General features: G+C 42.8%; 1 protein-coding gene across 3 annotated transcripts in view; it reads left to right on the top strand.

Moving 5' to 3' along the window:
- The window catches only part of RGS13 (regulator of G protein signaling 13), a 96,981-nt gene that overhangs the window by 42,437 nt on the left and 29,273 nt on the right, over positions 1 to 25,271 (top strand). For 2 of the 3 annotated variants that reach the window (XM_029618733.1, XM_029618732.1), the window contains exon 2: positions 22,931 to 22,999. In XM_029618733.1, coding sequence (XP_029474593.1) covers positions 22,935 to 22,999 — 65 coding nt within the window. In that variant the 5' untranslated portion in view covers positions 22,931 to 22,934. Of the gene's footprint in view, positions 1 to 13,310; positions 13,474 to 22,930; positions 23,000 to 25,271 lie in introns of those variants that run through there. The other variant, XM_029618734.1, reaches the window with a different exon arrangement.

Consider the following 25,271-nt stretch of genomic DNA (forward strand, 5'->3'; position numbering starts at 1 on the left):
CAGATCATTAGACACTATCAGCCCAAGGTCTCTCTCCTGCTCCATGCACATCAGACCTTCAGCCCCCATCAAATACAGTTCTTTCGGATTTCCACATCCTATATGCATGACTCTGCACTTCTTGGCATTGAATCTCAGCTGCCATATCTTCGACCACTCTTCCAGCTTCCATAAATACCGTCTCATTCTCTCCACTCCTTCCGTCATATTCACTCTGTTGCAGATCTTATTATCATCAGCAAAAAGACAGACCTTACCTTCTATTCCGTCCGCAATGTCGCTCACAAAGATATTGAACAGGACCGATCCCAACACCGATCTTTGCAGCACTCTGCTTAACACCACTCTCTCTTCAGAGTAAGTTCCATTTACCATCACATATTGTCTTCTGTCCAATAACCAGTTTGCAATCCAAGCCACCACCTCGGCACTCACTCCTAAGCTTCTCATTTTATTCACAAGCCTCCTGTGCAGGCCTGTATCAAAAGCTTTGCTGAAATCCAAGTAGATGACATCGAGCGCACTTCCTTGATCTAATTCCCTAGTCACCCAATCAAAAAGATCAATCAGATTTGTCTGACAGGACCTTCCCTTGGTGAATCCATGCTGCCTCTGGTCCAGCAATTCTTCCAACTGTAGATAGTTCACTATTCTTTCTTTCAGTGACTCCATTACTTTACCTAAAACCGAGGTGAGGCTAACCAGCCTGTAGTTTCCAGCCTCTTCTCTGCTCCCACTCTTGTGAAGCGAGACCACCACCACTCTTCTCCAATCATTCGGCATCACTCCCGTTTCTAGGGATCTATTGAACAGGTCACACAGTGGACCCACCAGCACATCTCTGAGCTTCCTCAGTATCCTGGGATGAACCTCATCAGGCCCCATGGCTTTGTCAACTTTCAGTTTTCCTAGCTCTTCCCATACATTCTCTTCTGTAAACGGAGTTACATCTTCTCCACTCCCCTCCAGTTTCTTGTTAATTAGTGACTAGCGACTTCTCCAGGGTCCTCTTTAGTGAACACCGAACTGAAGTATTTGTTTAATATTTCTGCCATTTCTTCATCTCTCTCCACGTATTGATCCTTTTCACCTTTCAATTTCACTATTTCACTTTGGATTTTCATCCTTTCTCTGATGTATCTGAAAAATGTTTTGTCACCCCGCTTTACTTCTTTGGCAATCCTTTCTTCCGCTTGACTTTTTCCATCTTGATTACTTTCTTTGTCTCCCTCAGTTCCACCAGATATTCTTCCTTGCGCTCCTCCCTTTGGGATCCTTTATATTTCTTGAACGCTGTACTTTTAGCTTTTATTTTGTCAGCCACCTCCTTTGAGAACCAGATAGATTTCATTTTTCTTTTGCTTTTCTTTACTTTTCTAACATATAGATTTGCTGCCTTGGTAATTGCTCCTTTTAGTTTGGTCCATTGTTGTTCCACATCTCTCTTGTTCACCCAGCCTTTTAGTTCTTACTCCAGGTTCTTCCCCATTTCATCAAAGTCCGTGTTTTTGAACAGCAAAACTCAGGTCATCGTGTTTCTTCTCCATATCCTATTTGTGATATGAAACCATACCGTTTGATGATCACTGGTGCTGAGGTGGGCACCCACCTGGACATTAGAGACATTATCTCCATTAGTGAATACTAAATCAAATATAGCTCCCTCCCTTGTGGGTTCCATTACCATTTGTTTGAACAGAGCGCCTTGCAGGGCATCCACTATCTCTCTACTACTGTTAGATTCTGCAGAAGGGATTCTCCAGTCTACATCCAGCAGATTAAAATCTCCAACAATCACCACTTCTCCCTTCTTTCCCATCTTTTGGATGTCTTCAACCAGATCTCTGGCCTGTAAACCACTCCAATAAAAATGGATGCCCCATCATCTTTTTTTAGGTCAGCCCATAGTGCTTCTTCTTTGCCCCATCTTCCCTGCAGCTCAGATGATTGGATATTGTTTTTGACATAAAGAGCCATTCCTCCCCCTTTTCTGTCCTCTCTGTCCTTCCTTAAGTTATAGCCCGGTATTGCCATATCCCAATCATGTGAATCCGTGAACCACGTCTCCGTGACAGCAACAACATCCAAGTCCGCCTCTACCATTAAGGCTTGCAGATCTGGGATTTTATTGCCCAAACTACGAGCATTTGTGCTCATAGCTTTCCAGCTTTTCTTGTTCAGGTTACTGCTTTTCTTGGACTCCTTTTGTGACTTATTTAGTTGAGTTTTGTTATCCACTTCACCCTTTTCCATTGCATTTGTATTTGGGGGGTGACATTCTAATTTCTTTCTGCCACCCCCAGTTTCTAGTTTAAATAACTTATAGGACTTATTTTAACTCTTAGGAGGGTCTTTCACCCTTACTCCAAAGTTGTGTTTTCTTGGATTGTGGAATGATGGGTGCCTTAGCACCTCAAAAAAGGCTTTCCTGAGATATTTGATACTAGCAGATAGATTTGTGATCAGTGGAAACCAATACCAACTATGGAATTATGGTTTAAGCAAGTTCATGAATTTGCACTGATTGAAAAATTGGCTTACATGTTTATATGTTTTTGTATGATAAAATCTGGAACAGCTTTTGGATTTACTGGAATAGATGGGGAACTTGCCCTGATTGATTGATTGATTGATAACTGATAATGGATGATGTGTTTATGCCTCTATTTTGGTGTTGAACCTTCAATTTGTTTTGGGGCTCTTTCTAGTATCCCTAGCTTTCAGGAGAGATGAAGAATTTACATGGAATTATTAGCTATACCCATTGTATATTGTATAACCATATTGCTGTTTTGTTACTGCTGTTTCAGTACCTACCTGCTCTCCAGAACAGTAGGTTGCGAGGGCCAGCTGGCCCCACCCTGCCCCACTCTGCCTCTTTTTAATCAAGCCGGTCTTTGGACATGCGCATATATCCCAGTTTTAACTCACGCCAGTCTTTTAAATTTTGGCTGCTAGGTTCTATGGTTTTTTTTCCAGACTTTTGTGTTACTTTACAAAGTACCTATTAATCAAGGGAGTCTGTGTCATTGTTACCGAGTTGTCAACAGCATTTGAATTTTATTTTTTTGTATAGTGAATAGTAAGAAGGAACAATCGGGTTCAGCTCAATCAGTTATTTCATAGATAACCATCAGGCAATGCTACGGATTTCTATTAATTTATAAATTTATGTGTAACTCTGGTAGGATAGAATTCTGGTGCTGTCCCCAAAGGCACAAGGAAATAAAATAGACCCTATCTGCAGCCAGTTCACATGTAGCTTTTCACTTCTGAGGTCCAAGGCCCTTTTGCATTTTCCAACGTACATAACCCTTTTTCCACTCTCTATTAACAGCACTGATAATCTGCACAATCAATAACAGCAGTGATCACATTGTGAAGCAATGAGGTTTCCAACTTCTTTACTGATAGTTGATAAAATGGACTAAAGATTATTTACAGCACATACATTTCAAATAAAATGGATGAACAATAATGAAGAAAAAAATTAATAAATTTGAAACAGATATTCAAAATCCATTTAGACAAATAACTTAAAAGTTATTTGTCTAATTGGCAAACCAGCATATTGAGTGACTTATCCAGCTAAATTCTAGCTGGATAAGTGAGGAGGGATCCGGGGGCAGGTGGAAGGTGTATTCAGGACACAGACCTGCTCTAAAGATATCCAGATAAAATTATCCAGCTATTTTAAGATAGCTGGGTATATTTAGAGGCATGACCGTGCCACTGAATAAACCCTGCTAGTTAGCTGGGTATGAAATAAGCTGAGCGCATGCACATGTACGCGCAATTTTAAGTGGTGTGTGCGCGCAAATCCTGCTTCTACCTCATAAGTGTTGGGATTTTACAAGAAACGCACATCCATGTCATTGCCATTTTAACCAGTTTGTTCCCAGTTCGCCCAGGCAAGAGATAGCACTTCCCAACCCCCCTAGTTTAATAGTCTCTCTTTCTCCTCTTAGCTCCGACCTTTAAAACCCCGCTGACTAGCCTATATTTTTTTTATTTTATTACTTACATTTCATCATTAGCCGGGGACACCGGCGCATGCACGCACAAATCTCAGTCTTCCCCAAAATGCGCACGCCCTGTTCAGATCACGTCCTCATTCTGCCCCTTTTTAAATCATTTGATTTGTGCATGTAATGGGAGATATCTGCGTATGTAGGCAGTTAATAAAATCTGCCCAGAGCATGCCGGCCCAACTTATGCATGTATCTCCTGGCTTTGGCACATATAAGGTTTTTAAAATTCCACCATCACCAGGCACCCTGCAACATATCACCACCGCCATGAGAGGAAAAAAAATAAAAGAAAATACCAGCGGGAAATGAGAAGGGAATAGCGATGGGAGAGCCCCGATCGGGAGACCCGCCCCCGATGTCATCAAAGGCAACGACGGACCATTAAATGGCGCCTTTCCACCAGGCGCCGCACGCCTTGCGTCGCGCCAAAGGGGCGCGACAAAGGGGCATTCCCCTTTGTGCACCCCTTCGTGCAATCCATAGTGCTAGTTCTAGTTAATCTTTGTAAAAGGATGTCTTTCTTTGTTAACAGTCATATTAATAAGCTTGTAACCTTCCCATGTTTGTAAACCGTTATGATGGCTTTATAATGAAGCCGAATGACAGCATATAAAACCTGATAAATAAATAAAATAAATGAATAAATAAGTCTATCCTTAGCAGTATGAACTGGAATAACTTGAGAAACTGGTCTTTTTCTGTCATCATGTACTATATGAGGCCAATATTTTAAAAAATGATGTTAGGAATGTGGACCCCAGTGATAGAATAACAGCCAACCTTGAGTAGAACTGCTCCAAGATTCGGCCGAGCTGGTCAGGACACGGGATCCACCCAAAGTCTGGGTCGGAGGCAGGCGGCAGGTGGGAGATCCAAATGCAGTCTGGGTCAGAGGCAGGCAGCAAGCAAACAATCCAAGAAGGCAATATGGGTTAGAGACAGGCAGTAAGTAAACAATCCAAAAAGCAGTCCGGGTCAGAGGCAGGCAGCGAGCAAACATTTAAAGGGATGTGCAGAAGAAAAAAATTTGTTTTAGTTTGTTCATTCATTTCATTGGGACCCCAATTCTTTTCATTAGTTTCAAAGGAAAAAAAAAATATTCGTTTATTAGTTTGATTCATCTTTCGTTGCCATTAAAGTCAATGGAGGAAGTATTACAGCCTATTTTTGGCTGCAGAATTGGGGTTTTCTTATCAATTCTGATGGAACTTCTGGGGGAGCAATCATCAGAAGGGGAAAACAGCTCCAAGGTACTTAAACTGTGGCAAAGTGGCACCAATGTGGCATGAATAGCCTAAGGCACTGTAAAGGGGCAAAGGGGTACCAGAAATGGCAGGAGTGCTTTAACATAGGTGCAAAGCATCAGCAAGAGTGTCAAAAACACCCCACAGCTTCAAAAGAGGGCACCAATAACAATTGCATGAACCCTCAAAGGCAGCACAAGAGGCAAAGTGGCAAGCAAGTGGCATCAACATCCTATAACACAATGAAGGGGGAACATAGCGAGCAGAAAGGATGTCAGAAAAAACCCATGGCACCGATAAAGGGACAAAGCAGCAGAAAGACTAGCATCAACACACTGAGGAACCATGATAGTGGCAAGAACGCCACAAGGAGTAAAGTTGTCTGGTGTATGGCAGCAAGGCAGAGTGGCAGAAAATTGATAGGGGCAAGACAGGCTGGCACAGTGGAGGTAGTCAAGTCCCTGTGGTGTTGATAGGGGCATGATAGGCAGGCACAGTGGAGGTAGACAGGCCCCTGTGGTGTTGATAGGGGCAAGACAAGGAGGCAGAGTAAATGAAGTCAGGTCCATGTGCTGATATATCTGGAGCATATGAGGCAGGCAGAGCTGCTGCAAGGCTTTAAAGTGCTTTTATTCATCTTGCCATTCACAGGGAAAATCTGGAAACCCAAGCAAAGGCATGTTTATTTTCAAAAACACTAGCTTTTCCATCAACTATGGTGCCAGCCTTGAGCGATGAGGGCTCATGATTTCCCCTGTCACTGAAAAGACATTCACTGGGCACACTGGTTGGTGGACAGGACAGATATCGCTGAGCCACTTTGGCTAGGTGTGGCCAGACAGTGAACTTGTGTGCCCAATATGCCAGCGCATATGTCTCAATGTCCTCAGTGGGCTCTGTGAGATACTGTGTCAATGATATTTGTGCTGGTGTCTCCTTTGCTTGGGTGGGCTGAGATTCCTTCTTGCCAGCTGCTTTCGCTCTAGCCTGTGCCAAAAGAGATGATTTTTTTAGGGGCAACATGTCTTTGGTGTACTGAAGTGGAGGAGGAAGTACTAACTGTTGCTGACAGCTGCTCCTGCTTGGGCTAGCACTATTCTCTGAAGTACCTGCTGTTTCCTCCTCTGCTTCATGCCTAATCTGTCTCTGCCTATGGCACTCCTGTTCACAGACCTTTTCTAACAACATGTTCTTCACAAATGTGAGACAATCGGACTGTAGGGTGAGTTTCCCTTTCACATGGGGATCACAGACTGTGGCAAGCATGTATGTGTCGTGTTTTGTTAAAGGTCTTAATCTCTCTTGCACCTGCTTCTAAAAAAGTCCAGACAACACAGCACCTCTGCTGTCATTCCTACTTCCTGCTTAAAGCTCTCCAATTTTTCCTTCAGAATATTAACTATAGGGATGATGTTACCCAAGGTGGCACTTCTGGAACTTAGCTCCTCTGTGGCATCCTTGAAGGGCTTCGGGATTTTTACCAGCTGACTCATGACTAACCAATTATGATGCCCTAGTGGACTATGCACACCTATCTCCATTTCCAGAGAAAGATCATGAAGGGGTGCCTGCTGCTCCACTAATCTCTGCAATATCATATAGGTGGAATTCTACCAGGTGCCAGTGTCTTGAATGAGACGCTTGTTAGGCATCCCCAAATCAATCTGCTTTTGATGGAGAACCTGCCCCATCTGCTATGTTCCTGCACTTCTGTATTAATTCCTGCAGGTAGTCATTGTCTTCGTTCTTGGACTCCAACCGCAGAGCTAATTTCAATACCAAGTGCAGAGAGTGTGCAAAACATCAGATGTTCTGAAAGCCCCCTTCGGATATTGTCTTTACCATGTTTGCACCATTGTCTGTGACAAAGAACCCTTACTGAAGATTCCTGGCTCTCTTGTGTAGCTGCAGCCCTCCAGCATGATCCATGATAGAATATTGGCCAAGGTATGGGCCTGGTCCATCAGGTGGATGTGCAGTAAAGCCCACCTGCACCCTGATACTTTCTCACTGATAGAGCTGCTGCCTGCCCCTGCTTCAGCCATGTCCCACTAGTTTACTGTCAGGGAGAGGTAAAAGTGTGAAGTGTTCATGGTGGTCCAGATATCACAGGTCAAATGCACACTCCCCTCTGCTTTAGCTAGCAGTGGCTGGATGTGATTGCAACACTGGTTGTACAGGATGGGGATGACCTTTCTGCTAAATGTGGTTCTGGAGGGGACTTTGTAATTTGGAGCTAAGACCTGCAGCAAACACTTGAAACCCACATTTTCCACTACCTGCAGGGGCTGGTCATCAAGGGCAATCAATTCCCCGATGCTCCTGGTTACAACCTTTGAGGTTGCCTGCCTCCTTTCCCAGGATAGCACTACCGAACACCACTCCATTTCCTCTATGGTGGGTTGTCACTTCTGACGTATGGCAGGGGGTTGATGGCCTGCCACCTGACTGCTGGAAGAGGCTGAAGGTGTGGGATGATTCTGATCCTTTTCAACCACTTTACGCTGCTTGGAAAAAGGGGTACCCTGACTGGTACTGCCACCATCCCCAGATGGCAGTACTGTTAGGTGTTGCTTCTGCATATGATGCATCATTCCAGAATTGATTAGATGGTCCACTTGCTTGCCTCTGGTAATATCTCTGGCACAGTAATTACACTGAGCAAAACACGAGTCCTCCCTCACTTTAAAGTGGCTCCAGATCACAGATTTCTTTCATGATCCCTTCTCTATGGCCTTCGGGGTGGATGCTGGCACTGGAGTTGAAGTAGTGGGTGGACCCTGAGAAGCAATGCCAGGGACATCAGTCACACTCTCTGCCTGTGCTGACTGCTCTTCCTTTTCCTCATCATCAGTTTTCTCTCTCTCCTCCAGCACTGAAGTGGAGACTAAGATGGATCTAACTAATCCTCCTAAACCTTCTTCAGCTATTATTTCTTCCATTTCTGATGAAGGGAATCCCATACAAGATGATTCTTCATCAGAATCAGAAGCAAACAGTGACTGCGCTACATCATCAGCGCTAACTAGAGAAATACACTGTCACACTGCTGCTTTTGGGACTCGCTCTTTTGCTTTCTCCACTGCCCCATCTGCCTTGGATGGCTCAGCCTCCCCTTCCCTCATCTCCAAAACAACAGGTGCTGGCGGTGCATCATCTTTAAATTTAAGTTTATTCTGGCTAGAACTGCTTGCCTCTCCAGAGATTTTGGATTGGAACAGGTCCCTTTTTAACTTTAATGGGGGACTCCCTCTTGAAGTGCCTCCTCTACCAGTGCCAATAACATTTTTCCCTCGACCTCTACCTTTCCCTGACATCATGGATTTTAATGTCACTGCCTACTGGGGATTTGGATTAAAAGGATTCTTTTTTTATTAGTTGTAATGTGCTGAACACCACTGAACCAATATATGTGAGTGTGGAAAACTACACAGACATGCAATGCAGTGTTTTGCTGTACACTACAACTGAGACTGCTCTATGTGCACAAAACCTGAAACTCTAGATAAAACACTGGAAGCTTCAGCCTGACTACCCCTGCTGTGAGTATGCAAGCCAAATTCCTACAGTACTCCTCTCTGTGCACTCATTGTGATACTGCTTATAGTTGTACAATGCCCAGACAGCCACTGCAACTCTCCCACTATCTCCCACCCACACCACCCAAACACTGCCTGCAACCCCAGGGGGGTTAAGATCAGCAGCAAAATGCCACTGCTGGCAGCTTGTCACTCCTTTTCTCTCAGTGAGTGAGACAGAGAGACAGTCTGAGTGTAGTAAAAAAAAAAAAAGAAAAAAGTGCAGTAAAAAAAAGCCTGCCTGCCTGGCACAGCAACAAAAAAGGACAAAAATATTTTTCAGCAATTGAATAGCTCAGATTTGAGACACTAAGAGAGCTCAATCCATCAAACAACCTTCTCAGATAGAACCTAAGAAGAACATACACTGTGGTACACTTGCTCAAGGTAGAAAAAACACCAGGATCAGCATCACTAAGTCCACAAAGCAGTGATTGGCTGAATTAGAAAAATGCTTCACTCTGATATGTTGGCATTCTGGTCTCCTTGCTGACCTGTCCGACCCACTCTATGACAGGGCTGTGAGATCACTTATGACTCACAGTAAAGGGCTAGTTGCTATGGATACTCCCACATGACCTTCTCCTATTGCAAAAGGCTGATAAAGCGCTGTGGCCCAAACAAATGAAAGTAATATGAAATGTTTCATTCGTGGGGGTTGTCATTCATTTCGCAGTCCCACAAATGAAACAAATAGGGACCTATTTGTTGTGGATGTCACATTCATTGTAAACGAATGCACATCCCTCGCAAACAATCCAAGAAGCAGTCAAAGTTAGAGGCAGGCAGCAAGCAAACAATCCAAGAAGGCAATCCAGGTCACAGGGAGAAAAGGTAATCCAATGAAGAGCACCAGCACAACCAAGCTTGTAGCCGAGGCATTTGCTGGTGCTGAAGAGCCAGTTTAAGTAACAATTTTTCCCACGCTGGCGCCAGGCCTGTCAGGAATGTCAGCATGGGGGGAGGAGCTTCACTGGGCTGATTCGTGCATAGCCCGCGGCCATACTGCCGGCGGGAAGAGAGCGCATAGTGTCAGGAGTGCTCTCCCAAAGGAGAGGTAGGGGTCTATGCCGTAACAGTACCCCCTCCGCATGGTTCTCTCCTCTGCCTTTTATGCTTGGGTTTGAGGGGAAATCGCCGATGAAAGTCACCTATTAATTGAAGTGCTTGAATGTTCTTGATTGTTCCCAAGCGTTTTCCTCTGGGCCATAATTTTTCCAGGATATTAAGTATTAAAATGATCAACCTTTTTGTCTACTGTCTAGAATTTCATCCACCTCATATTGCGTGTCCTCCTTCACAATGTCGGGTGAGACTTGTTTAGGCTTTTTGGAAGGCTAGGACAAGATCGCTGGTTTAAGCAGGGAAATATGAAATGCATTGTGGATATGGAGTGTTGGTGGTAATCACAACTTATATATGTGACCTCTCCAATCTGTTTCTCAACTAGGAATGGATCCACGAAGCAAGGGGCGAATTTCAAGGAAGGCATGCGAAGTCTAAAGTAATGGATACTTAACTAGACTATGTCTCCTTGCTGAAGTTGCGGGGCTGGTCTTCATTTCTTGTCTGCCTGTTCTTTTGCCTTGATTGCAGCCTGTTATAAGAGGGTGCAAGTGTCCTTCCATGAGCCCTTCAGATTTTGGGTGGCCAGTTCAACCCCAGGGCAAAATGAAGGGGTGGCAATGGGTAGCGGTATTCAGGTGTGTCGACTGAAGACCAAATAGAAGGATGATGTCCCGTGGCCTGTGTGCAGTGATTATTATGACACATCTCAACCCAAGGGAGTAAAGAAGACCAGATGTCCTGGTGTTGATTCCCATAACAGCGCAGGAATGTCTTGAGTGATTGATTAGTTCATTCTGCCAACCCATTAGTTTGTGGGTGATAGGCTGAGGGAAAGTCGAGTTGTATTCTGTATTTTTTGCACAAATTTTTCCAACAACATGCCGTGAACTGCACTCCTCTGTCCGAAAGGATATGTTGGGGGAGTCCGTGGATTCAGAAGATGTGCTGAATAAATAGACGAGCCAACTCTGAAGCTGAAGGTAAACCAGGAAGGGGAACAAAGTGGGACATCTTAGAACAATGGTCTACCACAACCCATATGGTATTGTTCCATTCAGATAGGGATAGTTCTGTGATGAAATCAGTAGCAATATGGGACCAAGGTCTGTCAGGAATAGATAAGGGTTGTAATAACCCCTAGTGTTGAATCCGGGAGGATTTGTGCATGGCACAAGTAGGACAGGATTCAACGAATGTCTTAGTGTCCTCCTTCCAATATGGCCACCAATAATGGCGGGAGAGAAGCTCTCTGGTGCGCTGGAGACCTGGATGGCTTTCATAATTAATACACCTTAAATAAAGGCTTGCTTGAAGAAAAATGTCTTTAGGAGGCTTTTCAACATCTTGGTGCAGCCTGTTAGCTTGAGCTCCTGAAGGAGTGAGTTCCACAGTGCTGGTGGGGCAATTGAGAATTCATGTTCTCCAGTATCCAGCAATTTTGCTATGTCCAGCAAGGCTCTTTGGTAGGAGCGAACAGCTCTTGTTGGGTTTTATACATGCAGCATTTTGAAAGACAAACAATCAGATCTTTTTTTTTTTTTTAATCTGCAGAAATTATGCACATTAAAAGTGCCTGCATACAGGGATTATTCTTCTCTTAGCAAACTCAATTGTTGCCCTGGGCTCCCAAAGTTTGGCGGGGGGGGGGGCAGAAAACCCTCCATGTACCACCCATCCACTGTGAAGGCATGGCATCGCAAGAAAGAAGGAAATGGATGCTGGGTAGATATGGAAGGTGGAGACAGAGAGAAAGCAGAGTGGGTGTAGATATTGGGAAGAAAGAGTTCTGTGTTGGTAAGGGTAGGTGGAAAGAGAGAGGGGATTCTGATCATGTAGAAGGTGAAAAGAGAGTAATGATAGGCACTGCAAAAAGGGGTCAAAGAGATTGTGGCGATACTGTTTTGCTGAACAAGGAGTGAAGGGGAGAAAAAGGAGGATGTAGCAGGATGCAGGGGGAGTAGAATAGAAGAGAAATGCTGGACAGGGGGGTAGAGAAAAGGGATGCTGGACTGAGGACAGGGAAAATGAAGCAGGATGCAGGGAGAGAAGAGAAATGCTGGACAGGGGGTGTTGCATCGGCCAGCCCCGGCTCCCCGGGGATGGTGAGGGGGTGCCCCCAGTGCAGCTCTCTTCTTTGAAGCCTTGCTGGCTGCCGACGTGTTTTTGGGAGCATGGCTGAGACGCCGCCACCAACTGCTCCTCGGGTCTGCGCTCCTTAGGCACATCATCCCCGGATGATGACACCGTCGGGCCCTGGCAACAGGTCTCCACGTTTGTCATGTAATTAGTTGCTAATCCTTCATTCCTGTTCCTGCTCCTTGCTCGTTTGTTCCAGTCCTGTGTTCCTGTTTCCAGCTCCTGATTACTTTGGATGGATTCCTGGCTCTGATTCTTGCTTCTCCTGACTACGCTTTTGGACGCATTCCTGGCTTTGACTTGTGCTTGTACCTTGACCTTGTTTCCAGCTGCCTGCACTGACCGGCAACTGTCTTCTACCTCGCTCCGATGGACCCTGCCTTTCCACTGCTTCCTGGTACCTTGCCTTGGATACTCTTCTCAAAGATCAACCACGCGGAGGCCCGCCTAAGACAAGCCGGCCCCGGTACCCAAAGGCTCAACCTGCGGGGAATGATGGCTGGTATTGGCAAAGCTCCAGTTGGCCTCCGCTTTCCGTTCAGCTCTGCCTTCCGGCGGTGGGAACCGGTGGGGGCTTCTCCCGCGGGTAGCGCCAACTCCACCTCAGGCCAAGGGTCCACCTTCGCAACAGGGGGGTAGAGAAAAGGGATGCAGAACTCTGTGGGCAGGGAAAAAGAAACAGGATGCAGGAATTCATAAAGAGGTAGTTGCTGGATGGGGCAAGACAAGGGGGATGCTTTGACAGATATGTAAGAGGGCACCTAATATCCATGCACTGATCCTGCCTAAGTAATTATTTATTTATTTAAAACATTTGTGAACCACTCAACCCGAACGCTCAAGACAGCAAACAATAAAAACGCTCATAAAATCACAACTATTGGGAACTATGCAGCCTTTTTGAGAATTGCCTTCCCCCAAAAAAATATCCTTTTGTTCGCAAAATAAACAATATCAGAACCTTCCACATGTGCAAAGAACAAGTAACGGATTCACAACAGCCCTCGGCGAGGACAGGGAATGGAGACATACATAAATTCAACCTATTGGTAGAAATTGTATAAGCAACGGCTTTTTTACCTGAGCACATTCTGCAAAAAAACTAAGCTGCCACGGAATGGAGTTGCTCAGAAATAATTTCCCTTCTCCAATTATGTTTTGTGTAGTTTGCCACGTCTGTAGCACTATTTGCACAAGGTGACATGCAATATAAAAGATGTGTCTCAGGTGAACTGTTGTAATCCAAAAAACAAACGTTAGCAGAGGCATGAAACATAGCATGAGAAACAGATTGTATGTGCCACGTTTAGCTAGCAGGCACTGAATCACAGGCACAAATGATACCCGTCCAACAGCCATCAAAAGAAAATGAGAAGTTTTGGAGGGGAGGCACCATCAACAATGTATTTTTAAGCTGTAAGTACTTTGTTCCTGTCTTACTTGTAGCTTTTTATTTAAATGTTTTTCATTTCCTAATTTCAGTTCAACAAAAGTGCTTTTAGGGTTCTTTCCTCTCTCGGCTTAATGTGCCATTTTAGTTTCTTTGCATTTTCTGTTGCAAGGGTTTCTGGCAAAAAGTGATTTTTCTGTGCCCAGGGTACACAGCGCACCTCCTGGAACCCGCTACAGATTCTGACATTTCACTGTCACGTTCAAATATACTGTTAAATTATCTCTGACACTTTCACAAGTAGATGATGTGTTCCTGAATTACTAAGATTTATTTCTCATAAACACAGAATGGCAGAAAAGTCACTAAAATGACGGTTTCCTCCAAATTCCTTGTGAAATGTCAAGATTAGAAGCAGAAGAGCTTGTGCTTAATTGCTAGCCCTGGCAATGCTTTCTTCTTCATTGGGGTGAGGGTTCAGTCGAACCTGCCTCCTGTTTTCTTTTTCTTTCAGCTCATTCAGACTTGGTGCTTGGATGAGCACTGGTGCCACGAGCCTTCATTCTTTACCCTGTTTAATAGACACAATGTCCCTAGTCTGGTCATTGCAGTAGTGGTCCTACAGCCAGGAGCCATGCTCAAGGGTTCATTCCACAACCTGGATCCTAGGATCTAACTCCAGCCATCGGATGTCACCCTTTCTAATGACCAAGATTCCCTACTCCGCTCAAGGCCTACGTCATCCTTAGCCCCAGCTTACCAGAGGTGTGGAAGACTCACGTCAAGGATCAAACCAGGGACATTCTTCGAGGCAGTGCACTGAGTTGGCCCCTGGAAATGCTTTCTAATGAACGCTGCAGAGGAGACACTGAGAAAGTTGTAGCTTGAGTTCACTGAGAGAGCTGGATCTTGGGATATGTATTGGCATTCGTGGAGAGAAGGCAACAAGATGGCTGCAAGTCAACTAATCCTAAGAAATAAAAGTAACTTTTTGAAAAACAACATAGATAGGAGAATAAAAGCCTGCAGTTTGCAATTTCTGTTACGGAAAGTAGAGAGACCATCAAGCTAGGTTGAGAGAACCTTGCACAAATATCATCTTGGAGTGAGTTTCCTCACTCCAAAGCTCATCAAATCTTCACAAGAGACCACTGTTCTGTTCGTACATCTCACGTTGAATGTCAAAGTGGCCCCTAACCCCCTACACTGATACCTAAACCTCACCTCGAGTTACTAGGTGGGCCTTCCATAGGGATACAAATACATATCTAGGGAGAGGACATTACAGCTAGGTGCTCTCTCTCTCTCTCTCTCTCATATATATTAACAATGGTCCCCCAGTGGTTGTATGCAGGTATGGCACTTATCACAAAGTCTGAAAATGTTAGCACAATTTGTGCTAACTTAGATCTTTGCATAGGTAATTAGCACAAATTGCAATAAACTGTATATTAGCATAAAACACACCCCTATTGCATGCTATACATATTGCATTTTGATAAATCCAGGCCTGAGTTTGGTTTCTCCACCTCTTAATTCTTTCAGACTAATGTGAAACAGACTCATTTTGGGATTTGCCTGGTACTTCCAGGTGATCCAGACTGGCCACTCTCAGAGAGAGGCTGCTCTGCTCAGTGGACCATCGGTCCAACCCTGCATGGCACCTCATGTTAGAAGTATTTTGAAGGAGCTAAAGGGAGACCTTGGAAGCAGAAGGAATTTTAGGCAGGACTCTAAGTATGGTAAAAGGATTGTGGAAAATGGTAAAGCCATGGGAGCAGGTAACCTCAAGGTTAGTAAGGTCACCTTCTTAAAGAGAAAAGCATTAATCAGCCAGTTCTCTTATAGAGTTAGATTTTATTTTATCTGTGCTACCTGTGTTCCATAGGTTAGGAAGCAGGATCCACCCAGAAAAAGGAGCTGCTAGTAAAGAAAGCCAGTTCCAGGCTGGAAGAAATCTGAAGCCTGCCTGTGCATGAGTGCTTTCCTCGGATGATAGCTGGGAAAAGCCTAGCACAGAACCTGAGCAGCCTTATCACAATCATAAGCTGATATACATTGCAAGCGATATCTTTAATCGCATGAGTCTTACCTGTATTAGCTCAAACTTGTAAGAGGTGACATTTTAAGGCCATTAGACATGCTTTCCTCCAGACCTATTAATATAGTTCCTCCAGATTTCTCACTGATCCATAATTTAGAATAACAGAAAATTAATTAAATTGACTGAGAAAATAGGCACTGCTATTACTGCTATTACTAAGAACATAAGAACATAAGAACATGCCATACTGGGTCAGACCAAGGGTCCATCAAGCCCAGCATCCTGTTTCCAACAGTGGCCAATCCAGGCCATAAGAACCTGGCAAGTACCCAAAAACTAAGTCTACTAGGGTGTAGCCACGCGTATCTTATAAAATCCGGGGTCGGCGCGTGCAAGGGGGTGTACATTTGTGCAACCGGCGAGCGCTGCCTGTTCCCTCCCTTTCCCTACCTAACCAATCCCCCCGGCCCTATCTAACCCCCACCCCCTACCTTTTGTTGGCAGATTTACGCCTGCTGAAAGCAGACGTAAATCTGCGCGTGCCATCACCCGACCCGGGGGCTGGTCCGGAGGCCTGGACCATGCCCCCGGGCTGGTGCCACGCCCCCGGTCCCACCCCGAACCGCCCCTGACCCCAGACACGCCTGGACACGCCCCCTCCTCGCCCCTTTTACGAAGCCCCGGGACTTGCGCGCCGGCGGCCTATGCAAAATAGGCGCGCCGGCACGCGCAGGGCATTTAAAATCCGGCCCTTAGTTTTTGGGTACTTGCCAGGTTCTTATGGCCTGGATTGGCCACTGTTGGAAACAGGATGCTGGGCTTGATGGACCCTTGGTCTGACCCAGCATGGCATTTTCTTATGTTCTTATCTATTGCTGTTCTTCCAAATGAATAACAGGAAATAATCTGCTTTGAGATCTGCCAGATTACTGTCAGTTTGCTGGGCTCAGTGGACCTTGGTCTGACCCAGTATGGCATGTTCTCATGTTCTTTGTAATAAATGCTATGGGGAAAGATTCCCTCACAGCCCATGGCAGAAAGGCCCATAGATCTGACAAATGGTCCCATCCTCAAACACCTTCCACACCAGTCCTGATTTTATGTCTTGGCCTCCTGGTGCATGCTGATAACATTAGTACTGATTTCAAATAGAAGAAACAGAATTACAGGAATACAGTGTGATGCAAGCTCAAAAACCCGGAAAAGTCAGAAGGGTTCCTTTAGAGGTACATTTTAGGTGTGTAAACAGCCGTTAGAAAATAGTGCAGAACTCAGTGTGAGGAAAAGCACAAACATTTATGTGCACTGAGGAGCAGTGTTCCTGCATGGCGGGGGAAGGATTACGGTGGGGCGTATCCAAACCTATTTTTATTTTAAAATGTACAAGTGTAGTTTCACCCACACAAGTTATACCAGGGGCTTCCCAAATGTGCCTGGGAACCCCACAGACAGTTGGGTTTTCAGGATATCCACAATGCATATGCATGAGAGAAATCTGCATATCATGGACACTCAGTATATCAAACGTATCTCATGCATATTCCCCAGAACAGGTTTGGAAAGCCCTGAAGTAAACCCTCAATACAGCAGATGTAACTGTATGGCTGAATGTGTGTGAATACCAGGGCTCACATGCAGACAATTGTCAAAGTAAACATTTGCACATAAGTTTGCTTTGAAAATGTGGGAAAAGTCTGTGTGTAAAACTGCTTTGCATATAATTCCCCTCCCTGAAGCCAGGGAGAGTTCCTCGCCTAAGAGCAGGTCTGTCATGTATAATTACCACTGTGATAGCCAATCTAGCACCCACATTTCTGCGATTCTGCACTAAAACTCACACAAACGTGTTTTTTTTTTACCATGCATGCAGTAAAAATTGTTCCCTGTACTCTAAAATTCATGCAACATGCAATGCACCTCATTTTTTATTGTATACATACAAATGATACAACATGTGCTCACACACATTTAACATGCTAACAAAAATGTAGAGAGTCTCTGTACTACAGGCACAGATAGCTGAGCTTGTGCACTCCTCTTTTCCTTAAGGATCTGTTCTCTTGTGGCAAAACTGAATACCTGAGACAGAAATGGACCCCAAGCAAGGAAGGAAAACAAAGGAAATAACTTCCAGGAAAAGGAAAAACCTAACCAAAAGCACAGGCCTCTGCTCTCTGTCAAAGAGGAGTAGGAGGAAGAGGAAACAGCAGAGGAATCGGGGCGGGGGAGGCTGGGCATAACCCTGGACACTGTGCGACACACGCGCGCCATGCTTATGACCCTCACATAACATCCAACTGTAGAATCTGCAGGGAGAAGAACGACGAATCTGCCAGCCCCTAGGAGTTGAGCAGGCTCTCTCCGCAACCCTGTACTTTTGGGGGCAGGACGAGACTTTTTCCCCTGGCAGTGCCATGGGCGGGAAGCACCAAGATATTGGGGAAAAGAGCAGGGTGTGGCAGCTGCAACCCCCTAACTGAGGCTACAATAGCAGGAGGGAAAGGAGATGCGGCTGCAAGGCTGAAGCTGCGTCAATAGGAGAGACACAGTTCAGGAGTCTCAGCGCATCACTGTTTTGACTCAAGACTCAGAAAGCTTGCAGTGGTGACAGAAATGATCATTATTCATCTCGCTCGTGCCATTGTATAACGCATGGAATGGCCATTTATTAGAGACAGCAAAACCTTTGTGCTTTAGTACCGTGAAGAGTGTACAGCAATATTTTTAACTTCGGTTGTCATATGCTAAACCTTTACTGGAAAACACATTTTCGTGGTGCCAATAAATGTGGATTTGAATAGGAAGGTCAAAAGGCTGTGTTGGTGTCCTTTTCTATTCCAAAGAGATGGATAACAAGTTGCATTATTGTTCAAAGGCTTGTGGGTACAGTTTTTAAGTGTCACTTCTTGCACTGAAGTGAACTCGTTTTAAACAAATGCATTTTTTTGAACAGAGAGTCCATTTTTGGTCCATTTCAACTAGAATGAAACAAAAATAAACTTGACAGAAAGTAACCAACATTTGCAGATATGTTTGGCTTCTTTTGAATATTTTTCTTTTATTTAAAAAGAAATGGGCTTTTCCAGAGCCCCTTGCTGCCTCCTTGGTTCCCAGGGCCTCCCTGGACCCTTCTACTACCCCCAACCCTCCTGCAGACCCCCCATACATCGTACATACATGCAGCATACAAAAACACTGGATCGGCTTGTCCTGAGACAGGCACCATTTTGAAAAATCTTATCACCTGTCTCATGGCCAGCCAGCAAGGTGATTTCTGGCAGTTCAAGGATCAGCGGGTTAAACCAATCGACTCCTGAAAAACACAGGTGTTCATAAAACTGTTCAAAAATCCTCATGAGCCAACAATGGTTTGAATTTCTGCAACATACATAACTTGCAGTTCCAAGCTCTGATTGGGTTATAAACACGGAACGTCACGGAGAGCTTCAGTCCAAGCGTTCCCCAAGATCTCGCAACTGTTTAGGGAATCCAGGTACATGCTCTTAAAACTTTAACAAGGGAAGATGATCCAGTAAAGGTTAACCTGCTAAGCATGATAAGTTCAGTCTTAGCAGTGCTCATGGAAAGCCTGCTCTGAAAAAAAACAAAAACATTTCTGGATTGTGGCTAAATAGATTTCTAATGATTTAAATATATGATACACAGAATAACTAACTGGTACAAAAAATTGTATATCATCTGCATATTACTCTGAAATGCAGGTCCAGCTCTGCCAGCAGCTCAGAGTAATGACAGAATATACAGTATATTGAAGAGGACTAATCCCCGAGGAACGCCTTTCTCTATAGGTTACCACTTAGACATCATACATTTCAATATGAAGCTGCAGTAAGTGAACTAAACCACTGTAACACTACACAATTTATTCCATTCTCCTTTAATCACATGAGTAAAATCGTATGACCTAAAGTGTTGAACGCTGCCAACAGAACATATTTCTGGCCTCTGTCAAGTGCATACAAGAGAGATAATATCAATAGTCGAAAGCATCAAGATTTCAGTGCTGTAATTCTTTATAAACCCAAATTGAAGAGGACTCTAGATTGAATGTTCTTTAAAATAGTCAATTGGACAAGGACAGAATTTCCAATTACTTTTGCCAAGAATGTTAATGATGACACTGGATGATAATTGGGGAGCAGGTTTGGGGTCTGATGATAGTTGTTTTTTTAATGGAACAAGCAGAAGCCAATTTGATCTCATATGGTCATATCCTTTCCTATAATGATAGATTAACAAGATTGGCAATAATGGTGAAATATCGGCACAAATAATTTAAAATAAAACATTGGGTATAGGATTCAATGCTCAAGATGATCTATTTAATTTAGGCAATAATTGCTGAACCTCAGTTGAAAACAGATCCTATCCTAAGAATTCATGAGATTCAGTAATGGCCACAGAATCAACAGATGGAGGAAAACTATTATAAAAATCCTCAGTCTTCTTAACAAAATTGTGGTCAGAATTGATGGTTTCTAACTGACTAACTTCCCTCGAAGTCCATCTACATCAATGTGACCTCATTTTGTTACTACCTAAATCACTACCCAAGTCAGATTCTACAGCTAAATTGGATCTCCAACTTGATCAGACCATGTAATGCAAGATCTCACAACAGATCTTGTCAGTTGCTCCATTCACAACTTGCACCTAACCTAGTACAGCCATGGACTCTAAAAAAAAAGAAAATGTCTCACAAGGATACTTGACCCATGTAAAAATTGAAATCACCAAGAATTTTTCTTCACTATTGGCTAAAAATTCAATCAGTGGGGACATATTATAATCTAGTAATCCAGGTAGGCAATATACTAACCAAACAATATTTCATGTAGATGGTATTGAAAAAAACAATTCACCATGGAGATGTGGACATTCGTGCATTTGCAAAGTGGTTTCAGTGAGTTTTACTGCATTAATAGATAATGAGCTACTTTGTATGGTTTTGCATATTATTACTTCATTAGCATAGATTTAGCATTAACATTATCTCAATTTACTTTACACGTTAACAGAACTGCTAACATATGTTAACCAATTGCAATAGCCTTTAATGCGTTTTAATACTAGTGATAGCATTAATACATTTTAGTAAATTGGTCCCAAGGGCACCTAATTCTAGGCAAAGTGCACTTAATACAGGTAAATGGCTTTTGAAAATTGCTATGATAGTATTTACTTTTACATGTGCAACTCCTGTGAAAATTCACCTACTAGGCAGGTTAAATCTTCAACACTTACAGTTCTCTTCTCTTTGGGAACAAACAAGCAGATTCAGGTCCCAAAAACACAGTTCAGGTGCATGGTTTCTCAATCTCATGTGCTCCTCAGTCTGGTCACACATTGGAAAAATAGAAACATGACGGCAGAAAAAGACCGTAAGGCCCATCTGGTCTGCCCATCTATATTTATCCTAAGCTTTCTTGAATTCAAATACTGTTTGTGTCTCCACCACCTCCACTGAAAGCCTGTCCCATGTATCCACAATCCTCTCTGTAAAAAAATATTTCCTAAGATTACTCCTGAGTCTCACCATCATCTCATGACCTCTCCTTCTAGAGCCTCCTGTGCATGGAAAACTTTGAGATATTTAAATGTCTCTGTCGTATCCCCCCCATTTCACCTTTCCTCTGGGAGGTACATGTTTAGATCTTTCATTCTGTCCCCATATGCTTTAGAATGAAGACCACTGACAATTGTAGTAGCCATCCTCTGGACTGACTGCTATCAGTTTATATTCTTTTTAAGGTGCAGTCTTCAGAATTGTATACAGTATTCTAAATGAGATCTCACTAGGGACCTATACAGGAACAATATCACCTCTCTTTTTCTGTTGACATTCCTCTCCTTATGCAGCCAAGGATATTTCTGGCTTTTCCCATCTTAAACAGATGGGTTGCAATCAGATGCTATCACCTCCAGATCCTACTCTTCCTTCATGCTTAGAAGAATTTTACTCCAACACTGTACATCTCCCTTGGGTTACAGTAAATACATTACTCTGCAATTTTTAGCATTAAATTTTAGCTGCCAAACCTTAGACCATAGACCTCCTCATGTTTTCCACACTTTTCTGGCTGTATTCACTGTTTCAGATTTTGTATCATCAGCACAAAGACAAACCTTTCATTATCAACATTCCAATAAGTCGCTCATGAAAATGTTGAAAAGAATCAGTCCAAGAACTGACCCCATAGGCACACCACTAGTAATGTCCCCTTCCTCAGGGTAAACTGCATTTACTACTACCCTTTGTTGTTTCCCATGCAGGCAATTTCTAATCCAGTCAGTCACTCTGACCCATACCAAGGTGCGCAATTTATTTATAAGTTGCTTATGTGCAACTATGTCAAAGGCCTTACTAAAATCCATGTATATTACATTTACATGCCTGGGAACTCTCTGGATTTGACCTGGAGACTCCAGAGTTCTAATGGAATTGCTGGGTCTCTGGGCCAACAGCTGTAATCTCCAGGTGCCCTGCAGCTGCTTCAGCCAGTTTAGAAAGCCCAGCATCCTATCTCCAGCATTAGCCAGTTTGAGATGGCAGTAAAAGGTCTATTTATTGTCGCATGTCCCCAAGGATAAGCATTGATTTTCCCCAGTCTGTTTAGCTAAAACGTTTCCTTCAGGAACATGGTCCCAAGCCTCTTTCAAACCCCTCTGTTCTAATTGCCTTGCCCACGTCCTCTGGCAGCAAATCCCATAGCTTGATTGTGTGCTGAATGAAAAAAATTATTCAAGTATTTGTTTTAAACCTGCTGGTTGATAGTTTTATGGAGTGCACCTTGTCTTAGCACTAGCCAGTATGTTCAGTGGCTCAAAGGCAGAAAATCAGCCTCAAACTAGCACAGCCCTTGGTTGAGGCTACTCAAAGTACATTTTGCCCTGACAAAAGACCCCTTGATTTGGAGTCTTTTGTCCCAAATAAAAAGCCTGGGAACTATTGGCTGTATACCCAGCAGTGCTTTATCATAGATTCAAATGCATGAAACATTATTGGCATTTGTGCATGTTTTGCAAAGTAATGCTTTAGTGCCTTGGCAACATTATTTCATAATGCTTTATTACACTATGAATATAACTGATCAAGCAAAGAGAATCTTTGAATATTTTTTATATAACAAACTGCTCAAGATAGTAATTTATGTATGAGTGTTGTATTTCAGTCTATACTACATTAATGCAATATATCACTAATAACATTCGATTACTATATTGTAACACTCCTATATACAATAACAGCACTCCAGAAACAATAATGTTATTAGGATTTCTGTGACCTACAGCAAATCATTAAACTTCTTTTGCTATGCTTTCCTTCATTGTTTTTTTTCCCTACTTTCCCAGGTAATACAGCCTTGCTCTGGCAAAACAAAACACAATTTCCATTGTATTTGTTTTTCTTTTTAAAGGAAAATGAGCCCAAAGATATGTTGGCTTTGTAGATTATCCAGTACAGAATCCAGTGAAAAAGCATCAAAGTAAGTATGATTGAAAGTCTACAATCTGATATCTCTCAAATGAAACATGAAGAGACATTATTGCTTTACATACCAGCATACATATGATAAGAGACCAAATGGAGTAGGTACATAGATGAAATGCAATAGGATAATCCCTGAGAACAAAATAATTCTGGTAGGTAATATGTAAAGAAAAGAAACTGGTTTGTGGTTAGATATGAAGTCAAGATGGAAGAGAAAGAAGATGAAAAGCTAGGACAAAACCAAAATTCAAAACCTAGGCCTTTAAACAAGCAAGAATGCTAAAATGTAAACCACTCTGGTATTATAACATGTGATAAATTATATTTTGATGTGAATATCCCAGTTTTATTTCAGAGCTCAAAGCGATAACAATACAAAAAAGAAAAATATAAGGAAAGAAAAAACCTACCCTTCCCATCCCCACAGGTTTTACATAGACTGGGCAGACCAAATGGTCTTTATCTGCTAACATTTGCAATGTCACAATGTAGATCTCATGCACACGCCCCTAATGCCATTTGATGTAATAATAATAATAATAATAATAATAAAGGACATTATGGTAACATCTCATTCAGATTTGAACAAGTTATATAATCTTCCTCATCATGCAAAGATCATGAGACTATATTTTGACAGTCACAAAATGGTCAATAGTAAATTGTAGTAGATATAGAAAAAGAACAGATGACTCATAGGCACAGTTTAATGGCAGAAAGCCAACATGGATTTATCTGAGGGAAGTCTTACCTCACCAATCTGCTACATTTTTTTGAGGGTGCAAATAAACACATGGATAAAGGTGAGCCAGTTGATAAAGGTCTAGAACGGGTAGATGTGTATCGGTTATTTACTCTTTCAGATAATAGAAAGACTAGGGGGCACTCCATGAAGTTAGCATGTGGCACATTTAAAACTAATCGGTGAAAGTTCTTTTTCACTCAACGCACAATTAAACTCTGGAATTTGTTGCCAGAAGATGTGGTTAGTGCAGTTAGTGTAGCTGTGTTTAAAAAAGGATTGGATAAGTTCTTGGAGGAGAAGTCCATTACCTGCTATTAATTAAGTTGATTTAGAAAATAGTCACTGCTAGTACTAGCAACGGTAACATGGAATAGACTTAGTTTTTGGATACTTGCCAGGTTCTTATGGCCTGGATTGGCCACTGTTGGAAACAGGATGCTGGGCTTGATGGACCCTTGGTCTGACCCATCACGGCATGTTCTTAAGTTCTTATGCTCTTATGATATAGTGTACCTGAGTTTCCAGAAAGCATTTGACAAAGTCTCTCATGAAAGGCTTCTTAGGAAATTAAAAAGTCATGGAATGGGGGCAGTGCTGTATTGTGTATTGGGAACCAGTTAAAAGATAGGAAACAGAGAGTGGGCTAAATGGTAAATTTTCCCAATGGAGAAAGGTGAATTCTGGAGTGCCCCAGGGATCTGTTCTGGGACCATTGCTTTTTAAGATATTTAGAAATGACCAGGAAATGGAAACAAAGAGTGAGGTAATCAAATTTACTAATGACATAAATTATTCAAAGTTGTTAAATCACAAGAGGATTGTGAGAAATTGCAAGAGGACCCGGCAAAACTGAAAGACTGGATGCAAATAATTTAACTTACCTCTAAACACCATTCAACCTCTTCAAATCCTGCAGAATGCAGGTGCAAGAATCCTTTCAGGTGCCAAAAAGCATGAACACATCACCCCAATCCTCATATCATTTCATTGGCTGCAAATAAAATACAAGATCGAATATAAAGTCCTTTCCATCCTACATAAAATTATATATGAAGAACAGAAAAATTGGCTAAGCCCCTACTTTCAACTCCATACCCCAAGTAGAAACCTGAGGTCAGCAAATAAAGGACTCCTAAAAACACCACCAACGCACTCAGATCAACTCACGTCTACTCAAAATAGAGCGATATCCCTTGGAAGCCCAAAACTTTGGAACTCCCTCCCAACTAAACTCAGAATTCAAGAAAACCTAAAAACATTCAAAAAAGAATTAAAAACTTGGTTGTTGAACAAAGCATATCAAACCACCCAAAGAATCAACTAATCATCACCGCCCTCCATTACAACCTCATGATTAAATGAATATCAGCACAACTATACTTTTCTAAAATAAGAATGAACTCATTTTGATCTTAAGCATGAATTTGTTTACTACTAAGCCTAATAATATGTTATGTTTTTACACCCCTTGATAACCCCTTTATCCCTATAACCTTATTTTGTAAACCGTTATGATGGCGTT

This window comes from Rhinatrema bivittatum, chromosome 10 (assembly GCF_901001135.1).
Source record: "Rhinatrema bivittatum chromosome 10, aRhiBiv1.1, whole genome shotgun sequence".
Lineage (NCBI taxonomy): Eukaryota > Metazoa > Chordata > Amphibia > Gymnophiona > Rhinatrematidae > Rhinatrema > Rhinatrema bivittatum.